The following is a 24778-nucleotide window of genomic DNA, read 5'->3' as shown; positions in this document are numbered from 1 at the left end:
TAGTGTTGATCCACACTCTGATTAAAATATGAATCACTACATTCTAGTCAGCTGAGCCTGCAGGGCAGCAGTGTAAAACCTAGAGCACAGGGAAACTTTTCCTTTAAGAGAACTCCTCACAAAGACCCTCATCATCTCCCCTGTTTTCCTCTGCTGTGTGTCCTCCTTCCACAATGCTCTCCAAAGAGGTGATGGTGCTTCTTTGACAGCCACACTTGCTCTTCAGTGCATCAACCCAAGGCATGACAAGAAAGGAAACACATCTCACCATTGGAATGGAGTTCAGGGAAAGCAAGGCTGAATTTTGCACCAGGATTCTCTTGTGTCTTGGCACAGCTTGCTCAAGGGCATTTCATACCCTTTGCCAACAGTTGTTTTTAACTGATGGGAACTTGTCTCACATTCTTCTCCCCTTCTGCTTCAGATCGTAAAGGAGGCATACCCTGATCACACACAGTTTGATCAGAAGGATCCTCATTATGATTCCAGCAGCAGAAAAGAGAACCCCAAGTGGTCCATGGTAATGTAGTAAACTAAAGACAGCTGTTGCAAGCTTTGTGTGCAAGCCCAGTGAAGGCAGAAGCCTCTTTGCATTGTATTGCTTATCATCTTAAGCTTCTGGCCTGGCCTGGCTTTCTCTCTCAAGAGAGAGGTTTCCTCTCCCTTTTCCCCTGTCTCTTCCAGAAGGCTGCCAACATTTATCTCCCTGCATTTTCAAATCTTACTTGGATGCAGAGCTGACCTCGGTGCATGCAGAATTCTGGGTTAGGAAAGAGAACAAACATCTTTTAAGTGCCACTGACAGTCTACAGCAAACAAAGCTGTAGTTTTGAGGCATGCTAAATGATAGGGAAGCCACTGTTGGCAGGGTGGCTACATCCCACATCTTCATTGTGTGCTGTCTGTGACAACATGAGTGCATGTTGCTAGTGCACAGTGCTAAGATTCATGTAAACAGATCACCTGCCAGAAATACTGGAAAGTTCTAGCCTTGAGCAAGGAGAAGCTTTCCTACCATTATAAGGTAGTGCCCATCATTTGCTTCAGCTTAAAAGCTTCATCCCCCCTCAAAGAGCCCATGTGACACCTGGTGACTGTATCCTGCTCCAACCATGCTCCTTTGCTGCCCATCACTTCCCAGGTGGATGTCCAGTTTGTGCGGATGACAAAACGTTTCATCCCCCTTTCTGAAATCAAGACTCACCACCTGGCTCATAAAGCAGATGGAGGGCCCCTCAAGAACATGATGCTCTTCACAAGGCAACGTCTTTCCATCCAACCACTGACACAAGGTAAGAACCTTCTTCTCTGGACTCCTGGTGCCATTCCCCCTGAGAGGCAGCCCTCACTCAGAGAACATGGAAGTTCCACTTACAGCTTTTTCTTCCTTACCTTTTCAACACAGAGGAATTTGATTTTGTCTTGAGCCTGGAAGAGGAAAAGCCACACTAAGAAACCAACCAGCACAGCTTCTACCCAGCCTGCTGATGCCTCCTCCTAAATCAGCTTAACTCTCAAGTTGACTTGCTCAGTGGCAGCAGCAAGACCATGCCATGACCTGCAGCTACATGTCCCTTATCCTGACACACAGTTATTTTTGCTTATTTTTCAATAAAGCTGTTTAGAATCAACTGCAGCTGCTGGATTTTTAATAGTGGAAAAAATAGTGCAGTTTACCCCTGGAGGGACAAAACAGGTACATCCTCCCTGGGGATGTTTACTGCAGGATCCAGTGCAGTTCCAGGCACTACAGAGGAACTCTTTTCTGCAGAAAGGTATCACAAAGCTTCTGCCTAGAACAAGAATTTTTTGATGTGTATACACATCCAGCCTGGCTGCTGGATCACAGTTCACTTCCTTCAGGTAGAAAACTTCCCAGATGATTTCAGCCCTAACATCAGGGAAATGGAAGGAGATGAAGCCAGCTGGCTGATTTTTCAGCTGCATGGCTCCTCCACCAGCACAGCTTCTAAGCACTGACACAGATGAAAGGAAGACCAAGAATTTATAAAGGTAACAAACTCCTTGAGCACGTTTGGAGGGCTGCACACTCTGGCACCACAGAAAGATGTCTTCATGCTGTGAAACCAAAACAAAATAAAACCAGACCCAGGCAATATAAACCATAGCAGACAAACTCATGCACAGCATTTGACAGCCAGGGCTGGCTCTTTTTAATTGGAGAGACAAAAAACCCAAGTTTTAAAATACAGCCATTGAAAAGACGACGAATTAAGAAACATGTAAACACAGCAGAGGCTTAATTACAGGTTGCACTGATTGGGTGAGTACTTGCACACTTCCCCCCTGCCTGGGGGAGAGGGAATGAGCCAAGTACTGAACAGAACCACCCAGCTCAGGGGGACACAACTGCTCCAGCAGTGTCTGCTCCTCATCATGCTCATGAAACACTTGTCTTTAGTACCTTGTCCTGGAGTGACCTTATGCTTCAGCTTTGCTCTAAAGATCCTCAGCACATCTCCTCCACCCCAGACAAACAGAGGGCCCAATTGGGGGACAAGTTGGATGGTCCATTTAAGTAAAAATGGGGATCATTTCTAAATTCTGATTCCACGGGGACACGGGGGAGAGGGGCACAAAGTAGGGGGAAAAAAACCCCACCACAACCCAACCCAGCATAGAGGTTAATGCACCTTTTCCAAGTAAACCCTCCAGAAGTGATGAACAGATGTTTCATGGAACTCTCCTGACCATGCAATGTCAGACAACTATCCTAGATCCAGTACTGATGCTGTTTGGCCAGTAAACCAGTCCTGGAATGCAGAGACATCCATGGGGTTTAATACCACATGGCCTACACTCAAGAGAAACAGGCAAGGAAAAAAGAAATTGTAGGCAGGATGGGAGTTGAGGGAAAGCTGGAGGGTGGTCAGGGTGCTGCTGTGCTCAGCTTAGCCATGGAAAGATTGTCTGCTATCCCCAGGGCTCCTGATGGGAGGTCACTTGTCCCTAAAAGACTGTGTATTGCCACAGCACAGGTGGTTCCCCCACACCTCGGGGGGACTAGAGGGAGTGTCAAAAGTAACATCCAGGTTCTTCTGCCATGTGTGACCTGCAGCAGGTACCACCCCTTGCCCAGGAGTGACAAGGTAGTTGTCTAAAGTCAGCTTTTGCTTCAGTCTTAGGAAGACATGGCTCCAGCCCATGGCACAGACTTCTCATGGAAAGGAAAGCAAGCCACATCTTCACTAGTACAGAGCAGAAACATGGTGTGACACAAGCATTCAGCAGATGAGATCATTAGTGTCCTCTACAACAGAGTGAGACTGTCCAGCTCTACTAAAAAACCACAACCTTACACGTGGTGAGTAAAAAGATAACTTACTTTGGCAAGCAGAAACACACATTTATCACTGATATACAGTAGCTGTCTTACAACATAAAAAGCTCCCCTTCCCACCCAGGCCCCACTCCCTCCACCAGCACTGTTTCACTAAACAAAGCAGAAGATACTTCCATTTCCCAGCTGCAAGACAACTGTTCTACAATCAGCTGTAGGACAGAGGCAGAGGACTTTCATTCCAGCATCAAAAGGAAGCTGGACAAAACCCTAGCAAGCTACAAACTCACAGGGAAATTCAGACAAATCCCATTTGATAGAGCTCACATCCCAGCACTTAGTTCAGGCTTGTCTCTCTAGTAGGAGATCTAACCACCTGCTTCCTTGAAGGGCATCTAAACAGGCTGGATATTCTCCAGACTCAAATCAATCAAGTCTATAAAAACCACATCTAACTCTTAATGGAGGAGTGACTCCCTTCAGGGAATGTTTTCATGATTCTACTTAGCTAAAGAATAAAAGAAGCTTCTTTTAGAAAAGAAAAAGCCCACATTCAGGTTCTCGGTTCATGGAATACCCTCTGACCTCACTGGTGACTTCAGCTCAGGCCTCAGGAATGTGTCTCTGGAATCAGAGCTCTACTATCCTTCCAGTTACTGCTTGGCTTCATCTAGCAGCACACACAGGCCACGAGCTGCTTAAAACAAGTGCATTTACTTTCTTTCCTTACTAATCCTCATCCTGCAGGCACAAGAGATCAAACAAGCAACACACACGTGTTTTCTCTACTGTCTGTCCTTGCTACAAAGCCTGCCCTGTCACAGGGACACAGACAGGAGCAGGGCAGTGTGTGCAGCCTAAGCCCACTCCCAAGAGAGCCGCCACTTCTTTCTCACATTCCAAAACCATTCTCTAAAGCTCTCAAGGCTGGTCTGCCCCTGCTCAGCAGCAGCAACTGGGACTTGTATGAGTGCAGCAGAGAGACTGAATCTCAGGGGCACTCAGGCAGCTGCTGGGGCAAGACTAGGAAGGAACTGCCCTGGCCAGGAGCCTTGCTACCCTTACTTCATGCCCACCCAGCAGCACTGGGACCCTCACTGCTCTGCCCAGCCTGTGCCACCACCTCCTGCTGCATTCCTCACTCCCTCCTCCCAGCTCTGGAGGAGCTCCACGGGCTGTGTGGCAGTCCTGGGGGGCTGAGACAGCTCCACTGCAGAACCGTGTGCGCCACAGAACCCAGCACCAGCACAAAGAGGACGAGGAGGCAGCGAGGGGACAACACGAGCCACTCTCCAGGCTGCACCTCGGTCTGACTCCCTCCAGATGATCACTGTGTCACTTCCCCTGGTGAAGATTTCAGAAAGGCAAGAAAAATATCCACCCTACACGGCCCCAGAGCAACCTCCCCAGCAGTGGGAAGGAGCGGCGGATTTGGCCTTCACTTGCTCTCTCCCTCCCCACGGCCACCCAGAGGGGTCTCGGGGCAGAGAGGAGATCAGGCAGCTCCGCAGCCCCTGGACAGGAAGATGCCCCCAGGCAGCCCACCCAGAGGGATGCAGCTGGTTGGGAAGCACTGAGGTACCACTGGAGCTCCAGCTTGCCTTGCCTTCCCATCCCCTTCCCACCCTGGCGAGTCCTTTGAAGAAAGGAATTAAGTCAAAAAACGGGTTATTTATTTTCCTGAAGTCTCTGAAGTGTTTTTTTGTTTGTTTGTTTTCTCTTCCTCCTGGCTGCTGTCCCCAGGGGCTCCACAGCAGCTTGGCCTCTCTCTCACTGCCGGCCGTTGTTCTCTGCGGGCTGGCTGGGGGTCTTGGCCTCGGTGTGGGAGGATGTCCCCTCAAACCGCTGCGAGGCGATGGCTGCTTGGTGGGACATGCTCTTCCTCACTATGTCTCCTTTCCGCCAAAGCACCACCTCCTGTAGTAACACAGCCAGCAGGGCTTGTCAGGGCTTGTCAGACCTTCTCCTGACCCCACCCAGACCCCAAGGCTGAACCAGGTGAGCAACCTGCACCCGGTGAGGCCGCTTGTGGTGGCAAGTAGGGGCTTGGCAGTGCAACCTGCCTGAAAATCTGGGTAGAGTGCTCCTCCCCGGGACCTGAGCACACAGCAGCAACCACTAGACACCTGGGGCAGCTCTGTCCTGTTGCCTGCCACGTTAGGATTCCTTAGGTGAAGCACAGAAGCTCCACCACAGGGCAAGAGAGTGGAAAAGAAGTCCCAGGTGGGCACCTTCTACACACATCCCCACCACCAGGTATCTGACCTTTCCTTCTAGGCCCTCTAGACTCTAGTCTTTACTGAATATCCATTCAGTCAAGAATATGATGCTCCCCCATGGGAATCCCAAATTCCCAGAAGGTCCTTGTAACACAGCATCCCAAGCAACAGCCTGCAGGTCCAAGAACTCCCAGCTGAGTTTCTCACCTGCTGTTTGAAGTAGCGTCTCTCCTCCTCATCGATCAGCACCAGGTTGAGGTAATAACGCACTGAGAACTTCTTGTTGATGTCCCTCATTGTTGGAGTGAGCTCATAGCCAGCCAGAAAGAGTCTGATGGGAATGGACTCTCCTACAAAGTGCACAGAACCATCAGCACTAGCAAAGCTGCAGCAAAACAAAATCTCACTAGGCCACAATCCAGGGACCATTTCTGCAAGTGGAGCAAGATGAGCTGAAGGACCTCAAGTCCCTTCAAAAATCAGCATGCATGTTCCACAGCCAGATCCTGCCCTTGCAGACAGCTATTCCATCTTCTTTTTAACAGCACAGGGCCTGTTTGTGACCTGCATCAAGACAGCACTGCAGGAAAAATTGAGGAAGGTGATATTTTCTCTGGCAGGTGACTGCTGGGCAATGGAACTGGAAAACAAGTGGCACAGGAGATTGGCACAGAGCTAGAACACCATCTTTCTGCTCCAAATTGCAGCAGTGCCAGCTGGTGGCCCATGCCAACAGTGAATTTACATCTATTCCCTGGTTCTGCCACTGCTTCATCAAAAGAAGTAAATCATTTCAACTCATTGTGCCTCAGTTCTCCCTCACCAGACCAGGGAAGGAAGGTGTGGATCACCAATGTGGAACCCACTGCCTGGAGCCCACCGGTGAAACAGGGCACTTGCTACTTCTGAGGACACACATTCAGCTGAAGAGGCTGCAGGCCTTACATTCCCACCCCAAAAGAGTGCAGAAGAGGAATTCTGAAGGGTTCATCTGCCTTCTCACCTCTCACAGGTGCCCCGTCCATGATCTCGTACTTCGCGATTGTGTCGTTCTCATGATAGACGTTGGGTCCAGTCCCTGTTGTTTCTCTCTTGATGATGTCTATCTCCATGTGCTTGATCTTGATTCGCACCAGCAGGAAATAGATCTTTCCCACAATCACATCTTTTAAATGATACCTAGCATGGGAAGGAAGAAAGCACCACAGTCACACAGGGCCAGGACTCAGAGACTGAGGGGTAGGAACTTGCTTCTCAGGCGCTTTGCTCTAATGCCCAGTTGTACATTTCAGATGGCACATCAGCCACCCTCCCCAGGCTGCTATGAACAGCACTTCATCTTTCATCCTCAGGTCTTTTGGAAATTGACAAGAGCATTTATATGATCAGATAAATTCAAAACAGATTTTTTCAAGCTGAATATCTGCAAGAAACAGGAGAGCCTCTAAACCCAGCTTTTTTAGGTCAATGAAAATTAACCCAAACATGACACTGCAGGGGGATTTCCTAGCAGCACCTGGGAAAGATGTATTAAAAGTAGTTTAAAAGAGCTGTTCCCAATTTCTGTGCCTGAATTAAGGTCTCACTTCAGCTGTACTGTCTAGTAAAGAGCAGATGTTACACTTTAAAGACACCTGGAAACATGGATCTTGCCTGGGATACAGGGAACATGAAATTACTGCAACAGCCTCATGCTGTGCTCTAAGTTCTAAAGCAGAGCCATTGCTTCCCACTCCTTAGTCCAGAGAGAACATCTATGGACAAAGAGGATCCTCAAGCCAGATTCCCAACTGTCTATCAGCCTTGTGGAGCACATGAACAAAGAATTCCTTTGAGGATCACATGCAAGATGTGCCTCGAGATTCCAAACCAAGCTGTCCCCTGCAGCAGATGGTTCCCAACAGCCACTGGCTGCTCTTGAGACACTTACTTGGACTTGTTATACTCAAACTCAATGTGCAGGCAATCCTCAATGCCCACCTCCATCTTAATGGAGGAGTTGAGCTCTGGGTAGGTGCTCAGGGTGTGCACAACAATGTCCATCTCCTTCACCACATCGTTCAGTCTCCGGCTCACGGTCGCTCGGAGGAAATACCTGCAAGGAGAGTCCTCCTAGTAGGGTGGTACAGGTAGGAACAGAGACAAAGTAGGGAGGCACATGGGGGCTGGATGGATTGCACTGGGCTACCCAAGCAGTCTTACTGGTACCCTGGCTTCTGGAGCAGCCAATATCCCGTGTTGGAAAAGACAGAAGGGAATTTCCCAATGAAAAGCAGACTCGCTTCTAAGATTTCTCTCAGCTTTCATGTACATGTAGGCCTGAGCTACCTAAGCACCATTTTGGGTTTCAGCTTATTAAAGTTGACAAGATTGATTACAAGACAGCACAAATGTTCCCATTAAACCAAACAATTTATTTTGGATTTTGAATTACCAAATAAATGACAAAGTATTTGGTCGATTCAGAAGGGGGCCAATTCCTCTGGTCACCTAAGTGGGGCAAAACAAGTTCCATAAAGCTTGATGCATGCTTCTAAAGGTCGAGCCCTCCAAGACAGCCTTTGACAGCTCAGGCCACCAAATTCCATTTGGAGTTACATTATAAGCTTGGAAGGATGTCTGGAAAGGGATGCTGCACTCCAGTATCATCACAGCAAATATCAGCACTTGCACACTGCACAGAACCAAGGACTGGGGACACAGCAAAGGGAGGAGACTCACCTTAACTTCACATTCTGCCCTGTGTAGGACTCATAAGGTTTCTCCACATGTGTGAACTCAAAGTCAAATGTCTGTGGTTGAGTGAATTCCCCCGGACGAGCCAGATCTTTCACCAGAGACACAAACTCATGGTGGTTTCCTCGGTCATAGTAGAGTTCTAGGAAGATGTAAATCCAGGTTAAGCAGTGATGCCTAATCCCACATGACACAGAGAGGAAAGGCAGGAGATTTCACAGTTATAAGCAACTCTCTTGTCTGGATCACTGCTTCCTCCACCACTGCTCAGAGGAGCTACCAGGGCAGCCTGTGGCTGCAGGGCACTGCACTTGGTCACTGCTCTCCACTGGAGCCAGGTGCAGGCCAGAACTTTCCTTCTTGAGATAGAAAGGAAGAGGTCCACACAGCCCTACTTACTACAAAAATAAATAAATCAGGAACTCAGCTGACAAGGGTCACCTATTATAAATATTAATTCTGTTCAGACTGTTTGAGGAGCCAGAGCAAAACTGAAGGGCTGTTCCTGCTTATCCTTCGACAACAAAGAGTCTGAGTGGTCTTGATTTGCACCAGGGAGGAAGTAGCAGGGGAGATGCTCACTGATTGTGCACAAATTCAGTGTTCAGTGCATGACTAGCAAGTGTATAGGAGGCAGTGGAGTCAACTCTTCCCCTGGATAACATACTAATGGCCACCTGAACACCCACGAGGGAAGAGCATTCACCTTTGGAAGCACAGTTCACAGCAGCTCAAGCAACCAACACAGTCACATTGCTTCAGTTTTCCCCACAACCTCCTTGCACTGAGACTACAGGTTTCATGAGAACAATTCTCTCTACATTTCCATCAGGTTTCCTCCCTTAAGACAAAGCAACAGAAACTCCAAACTCTGCAGTTTGCATGAAGAGCTCTGCATTACATACAACCATCAATAAAACCTGCCCTTCCCAGCCCTGTGTGTGAGCTGTGTGACTCCAAGACACCCACACAGCCCTTCTGAAAGGTAAAGCCTCAGCCAATCTGATACACTTGGATGAAGAAACAAAACACCTAAGTCATCAGAAAGCCACAGACACACAAGTTCCCTGTCAGCACTAAGTTGTGCACAGGAGGCTTCTGAGAGGTATGAGTGCTGTTCAGGAACTGCAGTGAGACTCAGTTCCCTGCTCCCTGAGATGCACGGTGAGATTTCAGCTCTGAAGTCCTGTCTGTGTCTTGCATCCCTTTGCTCACCTTATCTCTGTAATGGAAATACTGGCACCAGAACACCCCTCACACAGAACAGTGAGTGCCCTCGAGCTGGGCAGGCAGGTGACATAAATAACCAGCTCTCTCTGCACGGAATACACGTCCATTGAGAGGCCAGTGCTTGTGGATGTGACGGGGAGAAGCCACGTGCCACATAAAAAGGGGAATATATCATCTTCCCACGTGATGCTGAAGGCAAAGACTGAATTTAAAGCAAAGGGAGGCAAATGTCAGGGTACTAAATTCTCTGCTACCTTGGAAGGGCACAGACTGGCATTTTGCAGCCTTAAGGAGGATTGATGTTTCTTCACTTGAGAAGACATTAGCATGTCAAACAGATGTAAGCTGTAATTTCAGCTTTTCAGAGCTATAATGTTTCCAGATGAAAAAAATGCAACGTGCCAGCATTTTAGTAGCACGTTCAGGACTGAAGGCAAACTGAAGGCAAAATGAGATCTGAAATGGGTTCTGTGCTCACCAGAGACCATGCCAGAACACTGCACATGGTCTGGACTCTGGTATCTGCTCTGGAACAGCCACCTTCCCTGTGACACATCCCTCCTTTATGTCTCAGTCTCCCTACCTGTTAAATTGTCTCATACAGGTCCTGACCTCATGGCAGCAGGAAGCTGGAAATGTAAGGCAAGCTGTTTGGAGATGGAAAGCATGGAGGAAGTGCCAGCAGGACAAGCTTCAGGGCTTGTTAAAGTGGCATGATGGGCAAGGAGAAACAGCTAATGTGGAGCCACAGCAGCTCTTAACACACTTTGCCTGGGAATCAGTGTGAATTGAAAGCAGTTATTATAGATATGTACAGCTCAAAAGTCTTCCAAAATGGGGAATCAGGAGCAGGCAAGGCAGGAGAGAGACAGAAGCAAAGTTCATGGTTAATTTCCACTGAATGATCGCAATCAGTCGAGCAGGAGGAGGTCATAAGCCAGCTCCTGACAAACAGCCTCACTCACACCCCATCCTTCCAGCCTCTCTGCCTGTCCTCCCCCCTTTCTGCCCAACAACAGCACTAGGCACAGAGAGCCCAGCAAAAATATGGAGCAGCAGTCAAGTCAGGGCTGGGTGGGAAAACCTCGTTCACTTTCTTCCACCCCATGATTTGCAAGACAAAGGCTGCAGGCCCAGGGCTGCCCCCAAGCCCAGAGGACCACCAGACATCACACAGTTCCATCACTGGGAGCATCCTGAACTTATTTTGGCCCGTGGGACTTGGGCAGCTCCATGAAGCACAGACAGCTCCATGCTGATGGAAGACTGAGTGTGGCATCTTCTGTCTGAGGGAACTGGGGAGATGAGGTGATGGGACAACAGGGAATGGTTTTAAGCTGGAAGAGGGGAGATTGAGGTGAGACATGAGGAGGGAATTGTGGAGTGTGAGGGTGGTGAGAGCCTGGCCCAGGCTGCCCAGGGAAGCTGTGGCTGCCCCATCCCTGGCAGTGTTGAAGGGCAGGTTGGATGGGGCTTGGAGCAACCTGGGCTGGTGGGAGGTGTCCCTGCCCATGCAGGGGGGTGGGACTGGATGATCTTGAAGGTCCCTTCCAACCCAAACCATTCTATGATTCTATGAAATATGACCTAGTTTATACACAGAGATAAACACAAGTTTTTAACAAGCTGGAGTCACCCAACCAGCTGTGCAGGGTGGCCTGGTCAAAGAGTAGGAGAATAAAACTGGAACCAGCCCAGCTGAGCCCACAGACCTCAAGGAAGTTGATCTACCTGGATGAAAGGGACTGTGAGGTCCGGGTTTGGAAGGTGCCACCGGTGACTTGAGATGTACAAGAAAAACAGATCCAGTCCCCCATCCTTGGCAGAGCCCCTGCTTCCCTCACGGGATCAGAACGTGAGCAGACAGCTCGGGGAGCTGTGGATAAAGGCAGGATGGGGAACAACAGCCCTGGAGCCGGGGTGTGCGGGCTGCAGCACGGGAACCGAGTCACTGTCACTGTCCCTTCCTGCCAGCGGGACCCGCGACCGAGCAGCGGGAAAAGAGGACAGAACAATGACCTGGAAAAGGACTGGAGCTCCCTGCCTCCCTTCCTGCCTTCTGCCGGGACTCCAGCCCACAGCAGGGGATGTGCTGGGATAGGGGATGTCCCAGGATAAGGGATGTCCCGGGATAAGGGATGTCCCGAAACAAGGGATGTCCCAAAACAAGGGATGTCCCGGGACAAGGGATGTCCCCGGGACAAGGGATGCCCAGGGGCAAGGGATATCCCGGGATTGGGGATGTCCCGGGATAGGGGATATGCCGGGATAGGGGATGTACTGGGACAAGGGATGTCCTCGGGCAGGGGATGTCCCCGGGACAAGGGATGTCCCGGGGCAGGGATGTACTGGGACAAGGGATGTCCCGGGGCAGGGGATGTCCCAGGATAGGGATGTCCCGGGGCAGGGATGTACTGGGACAAGGGATGTCCCGGGGCAGGGGATGTACTGGGACAAGGGATGTCCCGGGGCAGGGGATGTACTGGGACAAGGGATGTCCCGGGGCAGGGGATGTCCCAGGATAGGGATGTCCCGGGGCAGGGATGTACTGGGACAAGGGATGTCCCGGGGCAGGGGATGTCCCAGGATAGGGATGTCCCGGGGCAGGGATGTACTGGGACAAGGGATGTCCCGGGGCAGGGGATGTCCCAGGATAGGGATGTCCCGGGGCAGGGATGTACTGGGACAAGGGATGTCCCGGGGCAGGGGATGTCCCAGGATAGGGATGTCCCGGGGCAGGGATGTACTGGGACAAGGGATGTCCCGGGGCAGGGGATGTCCCAGGATAGGGATGTCCCGGGGCAGGGATGTACTGGGACAAGGGATGTCCCGGGGCAGGGGATGTCCCAGGATAGGGATGTCCCGGGGCAGGGATGTACTGGGACAAGGGATGTCCCGGGGCAGGGGATGTCCCAGGATAGGGATGTCCCGGGGCAGGGATGTACTGGGACAAGGGATGTCCCGGGGCAGGGGATGTCCCAGGATAGGGATGTCCCGGGGCAGGGATGTACTGGGACAAGGGATGTCCCGGGGCAGGGGATGTCCCAGGATAGGGATGTCCCGGGGCAGGGATGTACTGGGACAAGGGATGTCCCGGGGCAGGGGATGTCCCAGGATAGGGATGTCCCGGGGCAGGGATGTACTGGGACAAGGGATGTCCCGGGGCAGGGGATGTCCCAGGATAGGGATGTCCCGGGGCAGGGATGTACTGGGACAAGGGATGTCCCGGGGCAGGGGATGTCCCAGGATAGGGATGTCCCGGGGCAGGGATGTACTGGGACAAGGGATGTCCCGGGGCAGGGGATGTCCCAGGATAGGGATGTCCCGGGGCAGGGATGTACTGGGACAAGGGATGTCCCGGGGCAGGGGATGTCCCAGGATAGGGATGTCCCGGGGCAGGGATGTACTGGGACAAGGGATGTCCCGGGGCAGGGGATGTCCCAGGATAGGGATGTCCCGGGGCAGGGATGTACTGGGACAAGGGATGTCCCGGGGCAGGGGATGTCCCAGGATAGGGATGTCCCGGGGCAGGGATGTACTGGGACAAGGGATGTCCCGGGGCAGGGGATGTCCCAGGATAGGGATGTCCCGGGGCAGGGATGTACTGGGACAAGGGATGTCCCGGGGCAGGGGATGTCCCAGGATAGGGATGTCCCGGGGCAGGGATGTACTGGGACAAGGGATGTCCCGGGGCAGGGGATGTCCCAGGATAGGGATGTCCCGGGGCAGGGATGTACTGGGACAAGGGATGTCCCGGGGCAGGGGATGTCCCAGGATAGGGATGTCCCGGGGCAGGGATGTACTGGGACAAGGGATGTCCCGGGGCAGGGGATGTCCCAGGATAGGGATGTCCCGGGGCAGGGATGTACTGGGACAAGGGATGTCCCGGGGCAGGGGATGTCCCAGGATAGGGATGTCCCGGGGCAGGGATGTACTGGGACAAGGGATGTCCCGGGGCAGGGGATGTCCCAGGATAGGGATGTCCCGGGGCAGGGATGTACTGGGACAAGGGATGTCCCGGGGCAGGGGATGTCCCAGGATAGGGATGTCCCGGGGCAGGGATGTACTGGGACAAGGGATGTCCCGGGGCAGGGGATGTCCCAGGATAGGGATGTCCCGGGGCAGGGATGTACTGGGACAAGGGATGTCCCGGGGCAGGGGATGTCCCAGGATAGGGATGTCCCGGGGCAGGGATGTACTGGGACAAGGGATGTCCCGGGGCAGGGGATGTCCCAGGATAGGGATGTCCCGGGGCAGGGATGTACTGGGACAAGGGATGTCCCGGGGCAGGGGATGTCCCAGGATAGGGATGTCCCGGGGCAGGGATGTACTGGGACAAGGGATGTCCCGGGGCAGGGGATGTCCCAGGATAGGGATGTCCCGGGGCAGGGATGTACTGGGACAAGGGATGTCCCGGGGCAGGGGATGTCCCAGGATAGGGATGTCCCGGGGCAGGGATGTACTGGGACAAGGGATGTCCCGGGGCAGGGGATGTCCCAGGATAGGGATGTCCCGGGGCAGGGATGTACTGGGACAAGGGATGTCCCGGGGCAGGGGATGTCCCAGGATAGGGATGTCCCGGGGCAGGGATGTACTGGGACAAGGGATGTCCCGGGGCAGGGGATGTCCCAGGATAGGGATGTCCCGGGGCAGGGATGTACTGGGACAAGGGATGTCCCGGGGCAGGGGATGTCCCAGGATAGGGATGTCCCGGGGCAGGGATGTACTGGGACAAGGGATGTCCCGGGGCAGGGGATGTCCCAGGATAGGGATGTCCCGGGGCAGGGATGTACTGGGACAAGGGATGTCCCGGGGCAGGGGATGTCCCAGGATAGGGATGTCCCGGGGCAGGGATGTACTGGGACAAGGGATGTCCCGGGGCAGGGGATGTCCCAGGATAGGGATGTCCCGGGGCAGGGATGTACTGGGACAAGGGATGTCCCGGGGCAGGGGATGTCCCAGGATAGGGATGTCCCGGGGCAGGGATGTACTGGGACAAGGGATGTCCCGGGGCAGGGGATGTCCCAGGATAGGGATGTCCCGGGGCAGGGATGTACTGGGACAAGGGATGTCCCGGGGCAGGGGATGTCCCAGGATAGGGATGTCCCGGGGCAGGGATGTACTGGGACAAGGGATGTCCCGGGGCAGGGGATGTCCCAGGATAGGGATGTCCCGGGGCAGGGATGTACTGGGACAAGGGATGTCCCGGGGCAGGGGATGTCCCAGGATAGGGATGTCCCGGGGCAGGGATGTACTGGGACAAGGGATGTCCCGGGGCAGGGGATGTCCCAGGATAGGGATGTCCCGGGGCAGGGATGTACTGGGACAAGGGATGTCCCGGGGCAGGGGATGTCCCAGGATAGGGATGTCCCGGGGCAGGGATGTACTGGGACAAGGGATGTCCCGGGGCAGGGGATGTCCCAGGATAGGGATGTCCCGGGGCAGGGATGTACTGGGACAAGGGATGTCCCGGGGCAGGGGATGTCCCAGGATAGGGATGTCCCGGGGCAGGGATGTACTGGGACAAGGGATGTCCCGGGGCAGGGGATGTCCCAGGATAGGGATGTCCCGGGGCAGGGATGTACTGGGACAAGGGATGTCCCGGGGCAGGGGATGTCCCAGGATAGGGATGTCCCGGGGCAGGGATGTACTGGGACAAGGGATGTCCCGGGGCAGGGGATGTCCCAGGATAGGGATGTCCCGGGGCAGGGATGTACTGGGACAAGGGATGTCCCGGGGCAGGGGATGTCCCAGGATAGGGATGTCCCGGGGCAGGGATGTACTGGGACAAGGGATGTCCCGGGGCAGGGGATGTCCCAGGATAGGGATGTCCCGGGGCAGGGATGTACTGGGACAAGGGATGTCCCGGGGCAGGGGATGTCCCAGGATAGGGATGTCCCGGGGCAGGGATGTACTGGGACAAGGGATGTCCCGGGGCAGGGGATGTCCCAGGATAGGGATGTCCCGGGGCAGGGATGTACTGGGACAAGGGATGTCCCGGGGCAGGGGATGTAGTGTTGAAGGGCAGGTTGGATGGGGCTTGGAGCAGCCTGGGCTGGTGGGAGGTGTCCCTGCCCATGCAGGGGGTGGGACTGGATGATCTTTCACGTCCCTTCCAACCCAAACCAGTCTGTGTTTCATATATGCTAGAGTGCTTCAGAGGGAAGCTATTCCCAAGTTGGAAAATACAAGCTGTAAAATGTACTATTACACTGTGATGTCGTGATGGGATTTACCACGGTTGCATTTTTTGCCTCAGAATATCTGGACCTTGTTTGCTGAAAACAACTTCTCTCCCAACGCCCTGGTGGCCGCCTTGCACCACTTTGTGGAAGCAGGACAGCACAGGAGAGCTAATGCAGAGCAGAGGGTTTATGCTCTTCATGCTGCTGGGTTGTACTTCCTCCTGCTGGAAATCCCAGGTGAGCCCAGGGATGTGTCTCTTTGTTGCTGGATAAAACACCACTCAGGAAAAATCAGGTGTCTCTTGGTTTATCAGAATTCCAGGTGGAAACTGTGATGGGTTTGAACAGTTTGCTTGATCTCCTGAAGTCCCCCAGGGATCACACTCAGCCACGGTGCTGTGTGCTGAGCAGCTGGTAGGGTCTGATGGCAGCTTGGTCTGCTGTCAGAAGGTGGTTTGATGCTGTCAGAAGGTGGCTTGATGCTCTCAGCCCCGGGCTGCCTTCCTCTGCCTCTCCTGAGCAGGTCTGTGACAAGGTCAGCAGAGCAGCCTGCAGGGTGGGACCACAGTCCTCTGGTGTGACAGTAACACGCAGAGAAGGCAGAAGCTTCTTCCTGTTCCTGCTCTGGAACCAGAGAGCATTTCACTGTGCTTTTGGACAGGCTCATTTCTGAAAACCAAAGTGTTTTTTAAACTAAGGAGCATTTGCAGATCTCTAGGAGGTTGTTTCACAGCAGTGTCCTTCAGTATTCAAGGCTGATATGTGCTCCAAAGCTTTGCTGACCTTTGCTGTGCTGCATGTTACCAGTTAGAAATGGTCACCTGGTGACCCTACTGGAGAATTTCATCACTAATGACCTGTCATCCTGATGCAGTTCTTTCCTCTTCTCCTGAACTTTTTTAGGCTCCCAGGACAGGGTGATGAGACACTAGAATAGGTTGCCCAGGGAAGCTGTGGCTGCCCCATCCCTGGCAGTGTTGAAGGGCAGGTTGGATGGGGCTTGGAGCAACCTGGGCTGGTGGGAGGTGTCCCTGCCCATGCAGGGGGGTGGGTCTTGATGCTCTTAAATTCCCTTCCAACCCAAACCAGTCTGTGATTCTATGACAGTGCCTCTGTCCTGGTCATCTCTTTGGCTGTCACAGCAAATGCAGAGCTGCCCAGGTGATTTGTTGCTCTCTCTCTGTTTTGTCTGGCTGATGTTACCTTTTCTGGGCAGGCAGCATAGCCAACCAGCTGTTCCATCAAGTGATGTTTGATAAATGTCTTCACACCCTGAAAAAATGTTGGCCCCAAGAACAAGGTCTGATGAGGAAAAGAAAGAAGATGCTGACTCAAAGCTCTCAAACCAGTGCAAGAAATGAGCGTAAGGGTTATGAGAACTGGAAGAAAAAGAAAAATGTCTGTGTAATCTTTCCATGTATAAATCTCTATTAATAAGGAAATCATTGGCAAGCTGTTTCACTTCTAGGTCAATGTGATGCTCTTCCTCTTTTTCACCCCTTTTAAAAATTTGATACCTTTTATTCAGCAGTTCAGCTGGGCTCTAGATCCATTCTACCTATTATTAGGAATTTCAGAGGCCTGATGATTCAACAGTAGCTGCAGTTTTTTGGCTTCTGATTAACAGAAGAAATACAGCTTATTTGTGGCATATTGTGAGAGAGCTCAGTAGCAGGGGATGAAGAAATTTATATCAGCTTCTCCAAGAGACCTTCAAGTTAGTATGTGACCAGTATATGATTTTTTTAAGCAGAACTGGGGATTTATCTCAAAAATCCTCCGGGAACATCAGGCTGGCAAGCAAGGGAAGAAGGGACACAGGCACAAAGGGGATTACTTGAGATGAATCCCCAAGTGTTAGATTAGAATTCAGATAATTGTCAGAAGTTCTGATGGACTTTCTCCTTCAAAACAAGAATAGACTGTGTTTGGAGCTTTCTTTTTTCCCCTCTTCCTGTCTGTTTTGATTTTTCTCCCCACTCTTTAGTGTGTTAACTAATCTGAAAGCAAAGATTTAGCATTTTGGATGTGAAATCAGGCAGAGTGGAGCCTGAGAACACAGTGAAGCACCAAAATATGCAACAGGGATCAGTCCCAGTGCTCTTTCTCTTTTCTACCAATATAGACAGAAGAGCTATTGGAAGAGGAGGAGGAAGAGGACTGTGAAAATATGTACTTCTCCACAGATGATCTTCTTCAGATTCGCAACGCAATCTTCCTTCTTCTGCAAAACTTCTTAAGACTTCTACCCAAGTTCTCCCTAAAAGAAAAACCTCAGTGTCTGCAGAACTGCCTCCAGGTAATAAGATGCAACTCAGGGAACCTTATGTCCCCTAACCCAGAGTTCGGGTGGATGCAGAGCACTCCATAGCCAGGGGGTAATGGCAGGCCCTGGTTAGACTGTCCTCTGTGAGCTGTGGTGCCTGCCCCTGTCTGTCTTTTATGCTCAATATTTGCTGGTTAGTGCCCACCTGGGCAGTTTGTGCTTTGTTTTGAGGTGCTTCAACTCTGCTCTGGAGCCAGGCTGGGAGAGTTGGGGTGTTCAGCCTGGAGAAGAGAAGGCTCCAGGGAGACCTTAGAGCAGCTTCCAGTGCCTGAAGGGGCTCCAGGAAAGCTGGGGAGGGACTTGGGACAAGGGCAGGGAGGGAGAGGACAAGGGGGAAGGGATGAAAACTGGAAGAGGGAGATTGAGGTGAGACATGAGGAGGGAATTGTGGAGTGTGAGGGTGGTGAGAGCCTGGCCCAGGTTGGCCAGGGAAGCTGTGGCTGCCCCATCCCTGGCAGTGTTGAAGGGCAGGTTGGATGGGGCTTGGAGCAGCCTGGGCTGGTGGGAGGTGTCCCTGCCCATGCAGGGGGTTGGATCTAGATGACCTTAATGTCCCTTCCAAACCATTCCATGATTCTATCATTCACCCTCACTGGACCTGGGGGCACATGGTATTGATCCTCTGGGCTTTGGGGTCTGCTTGTGTCCTACTTCATGGACCCACTTGTTTTAAAATGAGCTTCAGCTTCTCCATCATCTGACCCCCAGGCATCCAAGCAGCCCTGCAGGTATCCCCCTTGTGTGAGTTCACTTCAGCTTGGCTGTTTTTCCTTGCAGGTTTTGGTTGAAATGACGAACTTTGAGCCAGTGGGACAAGAGTTGGAGTTTTCATCAGCAATGTAAGCAAACAATTCTTAATGTTTATCTGGTGCTTTGGGCGAGTCAAGTGCTCAGTGCTTGTGTTGTTATTATCCTGTTCATGTGGAAATGAAAGCAATGATTTCTTTCACTAAAGATAATTACAGTGTGTTCCACCTAGCTAACAGTAATCAACATTTAGTGATTATTGAATATTTTCCGGTCAGTGAGCATGTTTAGTTGTAAAAGTTGTAGGAAATGTTTCCCTGATGAGGGATGAAGACATCTCTGCCTTCTTTTGCTCAGGAATGTTAATGAAGCCAAGTACCTTCCTGAGCTTGCCTACCGTGGCCTGAGATTGCTGTGCTCCCCTCTCCATGGCACAGAAGATAAGGTAAAATCTTTAAAATTCTCAATGCTGTATTGAAAAGGACAGGTTGTTGGTTTTTTTCCTTCTCTGCACAGCATTTTTGCTTGCACCTTTTTTTCTCTCAGGTTTACTTTTTTGCTGGGTCAGAGGTGAGATGATTCTTCCACCCCAGTCCTTGTTCCCTTTGCTTTGTGGGATGATGCTTTTCATGTGCACTGAATTCTCCTTTGCCTCCTGTGGCAAATTAAGTGACAATACAGAATAACTACAGTGACATTAGATCTCCCTGTCTTAAAAATTAGAATTTCAAGTGACTGCCTTTGCCTGGAATTTCCTTCTTTCCTGCTAGATGGAGCTCCAGCACTGCTTGGCAGTGTGCTGTGGCACTGGGTTGTGCAGCAGTGGAGCATGATGGGGAGCTGCTGTGTGCAGGTGATGGTGAGCAGGGCTGGTTCTCATTCAGAGAACAGTCTGTCATCGTGGAGCATCCAGTTCCACCAGCAGTGGGGCTGCAGCTTTGCATTTTATTATTTTGTGAAAGTGTGGAGCAGGCTGTGTCATCTCCCACTTCTCTATGTGCTGCTTCTGTGGATGGGGCTTTTCAGCTTGGGGTGTGACCCTCCTGCTGGGTTTGCCAGCCTCTGTAAACCCCTCTGGCCTAGTTCTGGGCTAGCAAGCCAGGGTAGGAGCAGTCAGGAGAGCCTGGAGCTTAGGACACACTAACCTGACATGTACCTGAGGGTCTGCCCAGCCTTGGCAGCCTCTGACCTGTGTGTTTCAGCCTCTGACCTGTGGGTTTCAGCCCTCATGGTTTCTCAGGGCAGTACAGGCTTTTCAGAGCCCTTAATGTTCGTGGTATCAAGAAGATGCAGTAGCTCCCCTTCTCAAGACCTGTCTCATCTTCCCTGCCTCTCCTGTCTGCTCAGTGAAGGTCAGGATCACAGTGCAGGCTGTGCTCACAGAAGTGTGGCAGGGAGGAAACACCACAAGTTCAGGTGCACGTGGCAGTAAAAACAGGCATTTAGTTTAAGGTGTCTTCTGTGCAAAACCAAATGGACTTCCTGAAATTCCAAATGACTAGTGAATTGAAGTCCACTGCTTTGGAGAGGCTCTGTTGGTGTTGTCAGGAAGCCTTTCTCAGGCCTTGCTGGCCATGTAGGAGAACATCACAGCCAGGAAAGATGTTGTGTGTATCAGTGGGTCCTCTCTGAATTATTCTACCAGGAACTGTATTTTGACAGGTGCTATTATTTAAGTTTGTGTGGTACAGAATTATTTCATAAGCCTGCTCAGAATGCATACCCATGGGCTCCAGTTGCTGCTGAAATCAACCTCAAAACCACCTTTTCTTTCCAGATCCTTCGTTGTGTCTTCCAGCGAATCCTCAATGTCATCCTCATGCTGGAAAATGGGGTGGGTTCCAGACATGCTGTCCTTGCCATCTCCCCAGCTGTGATCAGTGCCAGGAATCAGGCTATAAAATTCATCAGGTGAAGTACAGAGCTCTGGCACTACCCTTCCTGGCTATGTCTGCTCTCTCTCCTGGCACACCTTTGCTTTGTTGCTTAGTTGATAAAGGGATGAGACAAACTGACACTGACTTTGAAGGTGTTTGTGCAAATGAGGTTTAATTAAAATGTCTGTCATGGGAATTTACTGAACTTGCTGGTGCAGAGATGGAAGGTGCTGTTGGAGAGAAAAGTCAGTGGAAGGGACTTGTCTTCTGTATTTTGCTTTGTGTCACTTTTTCAGGTCTTGTAGTTTGCTACAAAGTATTATTAATAAACTAAAAGCTTAACATGGAGCTCAGTTATTCTTAGTTCTTTGTGTTTTCCTGCTTAAATATATCTTTTACCTATGTTTATTATTTCCCATGTGGGGATCAGTGTTGTTGGATAGTGCAGTTTGTGCAGAGATACCCAGACAACATACAGTAAATAGATTGAGAATAAAGTAGCTTTTCATGTTGTCCTTCTACCTCTAGGAAGGTGTTGGAGGAAATATTTGCTGCCTGCAAAGCCAGGTTAGTGTAGAAAGTCAGTAGCTCTGCTCTCTGGCCCCATCCTGTTGCACTAGTGCTTGTGATTCTAGAACGTGCACTTTCCCTGACTCCTGAAATGCCTTCCAAGAGGAATGTCCTTGATTTTTGCTCAGTTATAAAAACAGACCTTATTAAAATCTGCTTCTGTCTCTTCTGTGCAGTTCTGTAGTAGATGAGCTGAAAGAAGCTGCTTTTCCTCTTCTTCGAATACTGCTGCAGCACATCTGCACCAAGGTGAGCTGAAGAGTGGATACCTTGCAGGATCTGGGACAGTCTGGAAATCCATTTTCACCAGTTTTTGTGAGGAATGAAAAGATTTTCAACATTCACAAATGACTTGGTAGCCTGGTTGAGTTTGATCTTAATCACAGCTTTCAGATGTCTTCAAAATAGAGTCACACTCCAGCACCACAGGGAGGGTGAACACCTTCCCCTTCATTCCTAATTGATTGTACCCTACTTTTGAGCTTTCCAAAACTTGCAGTTGCTTTTACAACTGTTTTGGTCGAGGAAAATTGGGATAATGAGAGCTCTTTGCCTAGCTAGCTCTCTGAAGACTGCCCTTTGGGAATCCTGCCTCTGGATTTGCCCTGGGGAATTTGCTGAGTGCTGAAGTAGTGACCAAGGGAGCTGTGATTGTTCCCCCAGTCATCTCTGGATGTGCCTGTATCCCCTTACTAAATAAAAACTAGTTATCTTAAGCCCTGAAATGCCATCCTGGCTTCTGGAGCAGGGTGTTGAAGTAATCCCAGCACGGGGCTGCCCTTCTTTTCCAGGTCCCGGACAAGGCGGATTATCGCACGTACGCAGCGCAGGCCCTGGTCAGTCTGCTGAGCAAACTGCCTGGGGCTGAGTTTGCTGAGTTCATCTCCTGGCTCTACAAATACTCACACAACACGAAGGTAAGTGCAGCTTCTGGATCTGCAGAGTTCAGGTCACAGCTTCAAAGAATGGTTGGGGTTGGAAGGGACCTCTGGAGATCATCCAGTCCAACCCCCTGCCAGAGCAGGATCCCCTAGAGCAGATCCCACAGGAACACGTCCAGGTTTGAATGTCTCCAGGGATGGAGACTCCACACCCTCCCTGGGCAGCCTGTCCCAGGGCTCTGGTGCTCTCAGAGTCCAGAAGTATTTTCTCCTATTCAGGTCAAACCTCCTGTGCTCCAGTTTGTGCCCATTGCCCCTTGTCCTGTCACTGGGCACCACTGGGAAGAGTCTGGCCCATCCTCCTGCCACCCCCTGTAGATATTGATCAGCTCTGATCAGATCCCCCCTCAGCCTCCTTCTCTCCAGCTGAGCAGCCCCAGCTCTCCCAGCCTTTCCTCACAGGCAGATGCTCCAGCCCCTCCAGCATCTCAGTGCCCTGTGCTGGGCTCTCTCCAGTAGCTCCTTGTCCTTCTGGAACTGGGCAGCCCAGACCTGCTCACAGAGCTCCAGGTGGGGCCTCAGCAGGGCAGAGCAGAGGGGCAGGAGAACCTCCCTGACCTGCTGGACACACTCACCTTCATGCACCCCAGGATGGCATTGGCCTTCTTGGCTCTGAGGGCACAATGTTGGCTCCTGGTCAGCCTGTTCACCATGATGAGAAGAGAAGGCTCCAGGGAGACCTTAGAGCACCTTCCAGTGCCTGAAGGGGCTCCAGGAAAGCTGGGGAGGGACTTGGGACAAGGGCAGGGAGAGAGAGGACAAGGGGGAAGGGAAGAAAACTGGCAGAGGGAGATTGAGGTGAGACATGAGGAGGGAATTGTGGAGTGTGAGGGTGGTGAGAGCCTGGCCCAGGTTGCCCAGGGAAGCTGTGGCTGCCCCATCCCTGGCAGTGTTGAAGGGCAGGTTGGATGGGGCTTGGAGCAACCTGGACTGGTGGGAGGTGTCCCTGCCCATGCAGGGGGGTGAAACTAGGTCTTGAAGGTCCCTTCCAACCCAAACCATTCCATGATACAGCAGTGTTTTGAAGCTGAAGGGTTCAGGATCAACACTCTTGTTCCTGCTGGTACCTAAAGGCCAGTGACCCAAGCGGGCAACATCTGTCTCTGCTTGCCCTAACACAGCACCTCATGTGCTTTTACTTTCAGGCTGCCTACAGAGTGTTTGCCCTTGATGTAGCATTAGCTTTGTTGGACATGCCAGAGAGGAACTTGGACAGCTCCTTGTCCCTGGATCATCAGAAGTTTCTGAAGCACAAGTTTTTGGTCCAGGTGATGGTGTTTGGTCGGTGTTCAGACAAAGCCCCCGTGGTCCGTAGCAAAGCTCTGAGCACCTTTGCCAACTGCCTGGAAATGAAAGCTGCTGCTACCTTGGAGAGTATACAGGATTTGTTACAAAGCTGTAAGTGTTATGGATAAATCAGAGAGTGAAAACACTTCTTGAGCTTTCTGAGGAATAATTACTGGGAGAGAGAACTCATTAAGAGGAACTTACACATCTGCACGTGGTGTCCTTGTGTGTTGTGTCATAATGAGAAGTAAGAGATGAGTCTTGTTAGGAAGCCTTAAAGCATTTGGTTTTGTGTATCAGTTCTAAATAGATTCCTCCATGAGATACCTTTGAAGGATATTTAAAGATGACTAAAATTGCTCATGGGGGAAAAAAGGAAAAAGGCAAGTTGTTTCTTGCCTGACAGTTGATTAAATCTCGAGTTGCATTTTGCTTCTGCTAAGTTGGTTTGCTTATGATTGGCATTCTGAACCCCCTCAGGTGGGGTAAAGGCCAGATGGCACAAGTCAGAAGGATGCACAGAGCATCCTATGGTTAGATTGCTTGCCTGAAAAAAATTGAGCATGACAGCATAGCTGGAATTAAAAGACGTCATTGAATTTCTTTTTTTAATTTCTTTTTGGCAGCCTCTGTCCATGCAGTCTTGGAAACAAACACAAACACTGCAAGTTTGACAGTCAGTGGAGAAGGTACAGAGTTTTTCTCTTACAGTAAGTCTCAGGCTTTGCTTGGCATGCCATTTTCTAAAAATATGTCTCTCTAAAACCTCGGGCATGCATGAGACTCCCTGTTTAACAGCAAACCATCTTGCTGGGTGAATGCCTTTTGTATTCTTGCAACTTGTAACTTTCTTTTCAGCTACATCCAAACATCCACTGAAGACCTTACCAACTTTCAAAACTATTGAGTTGATGGACAGCAGTGATACAGATGTGCTTGATGGTATGTGAGAATTATACCAGCCTTTTCAGATAACTTTTCAAAACCTGAATTGTAGTTGGGCTTTCTGAAGTGTATTCATTGTCCATTTTTCAAAGAAAGTGGAGAGAGTTTGCTGTAGAGCTGTTAAAAAACACTTAGGGGTGATGAAGAGGGTGGAAGTGCCAGCCAAAAAGAAATACTACTGCCACTCCAGTCTGAAAAATACATTTAATCTTGAAATACTAATGTTCATTTGTACTAATGTGGTGGCAACACTTGTTGAAAAGCAGGTAATTTGTTCTTTCCAAAAAGGAAGGTAATTGATGTGGGGTCTACTTGTAACTCCATAAATTTAAGGGTAATTAAATCTCTTGCTCCAGTGCACAAAGAACTAATATAGTTTTGCTACATAAAGCACAGCACTTTTGACTAGCACTG

General features: G+C 51.0%; 3 protein-coding genes across 4 annotated transcripts in view; 2 read left to right on the top strand and 1 right to left on the bottom strand.

The window, feature by feature from the left end:
* The window catches only part of THYN1 (thymocyte nuclear protein 1), a 4625-nt gene extending 2994 nt beyond the window's left edge, over positions 1-1631 (top strand). The window contains exons 5-7 of one of the 2 annotated variants that reach the window (XM_010002878.1): positions 425-520; positions 1142-1292; positions 1406-1631. In XM_010002878.1, the coding sequence (XP_010001180.1) occupies positions 425-520; positions 1142-1292; positions 1406-1452 (294 nt within the window). In that variant the 3' untranslated portion in view covers positions 1453-1631. The remainder of the gene's footprint in view (positions 1-424; positions 521-1141; positions 1293-1405) is intronic. The other variant, XM_010002877.1, reaches the window with a different exon arrangement.
* Positions 1632-5071: 3440 nt separating this feature from the next.
* On the bottom strand, positions 5072-9974 carry VPS26B (vacuolar protein sorting 26 homolog B (S. pombe)). Its single transcript, XM_010002895.1, has 6 exons — positions 9965-9974; positions 8242-8398; positions 7451-7615; positions 6524-6699; positions 5728-5870; positions 5072-5218 (listed from the first exon to the last, which is right to left on the bottom strand). The coding sequence occupies exons 1-6, from the start codon at positions 9972-9974 to the stop codon at positions 5072-5074; spliced, it is 798 nt and encodes a 265-aa protein (XP_010001197.1).
* Positions 9975-11379: 1405 nt separating this feature from the next.
* The window catches only part of NCAPD3 (non-SMC condensin II complex, subunit D3), a 33642-nt gene continuing 20243 nt past the window's right edge, over positions 11380-24778 (top strand). The window contains exons 1-12 of the mRNA XM_010002893.1: positions 11380-11547; positions 15746-15908; positions 16888-17069; positions 17797-17970; positions 18775-18836; positions 19102-19189; positions 20522-20655; positions 21368-21440; positions 21983-22108; positions 23278-23530; positions 24046-24108; positions 24278-24361. Coding sequence (XP_010001195.1) covers positions 11380-11547; positions 15746-15908; positions 16888-17069; positions 17797-17970; positions 18775-18836; positions 19102-19189; positions 20522-20655; positions 21368-21440; positions 21983-22108; positions 23278-23530; positions 24046-24108; positions 24278-24361 — 1570 coding nt within the window. The remainder of the gene's footprint in view (positions 11548-15745; positions 15909-16887; positions 17070-17796; positions 17971-18774; positions 18837-19101; positions 19190-20521; positions 20656-21367; positions 21441-21982; positions 22109-23277; positions 23531-24045; positions 24109-24277; positions 24362-24778) is intronic.

This window comes from Chaetura pelagica, unplaced genomic scaffold (genome assembly GCF_000747805.2).
Source record: "Chaetura pelagica isolate M959 unplaced genomic scaffold, ChaPel_1.0 scaffold38, whole genome shotgun sequence".
Taxonomy (NCBI): Eukaryota; Metazoa; Chordata; class Aves; order Apodiformes; family Apodidae; genus Chaetura; species Chaetura pelagica.
Note: the sequence above shows the minus strand (reverse complement) of the source record. Positions and strands in the feature narration are given on the sequence as shown.

Bases quoted from the DNA above. Each gene is read 5' to 3' on its own strand.
- VPS26B (XM_010002895.1), bottom strand. The intron at 6,700-7,450 runs GTAAGTGTCTCA...TTCCCATGCTAG, and splicing joins TTTGAGTATAACAAGTCCAA to GTATCATTTAAAAGATGTGA. The intron at 5,219-5,727 runs GTGAGAAACTCA...GTGTTACTACAG, and splicing joins GACGCTACTTCAAACAGCAG to GAGGTGGTGCTTTGGCGGAA.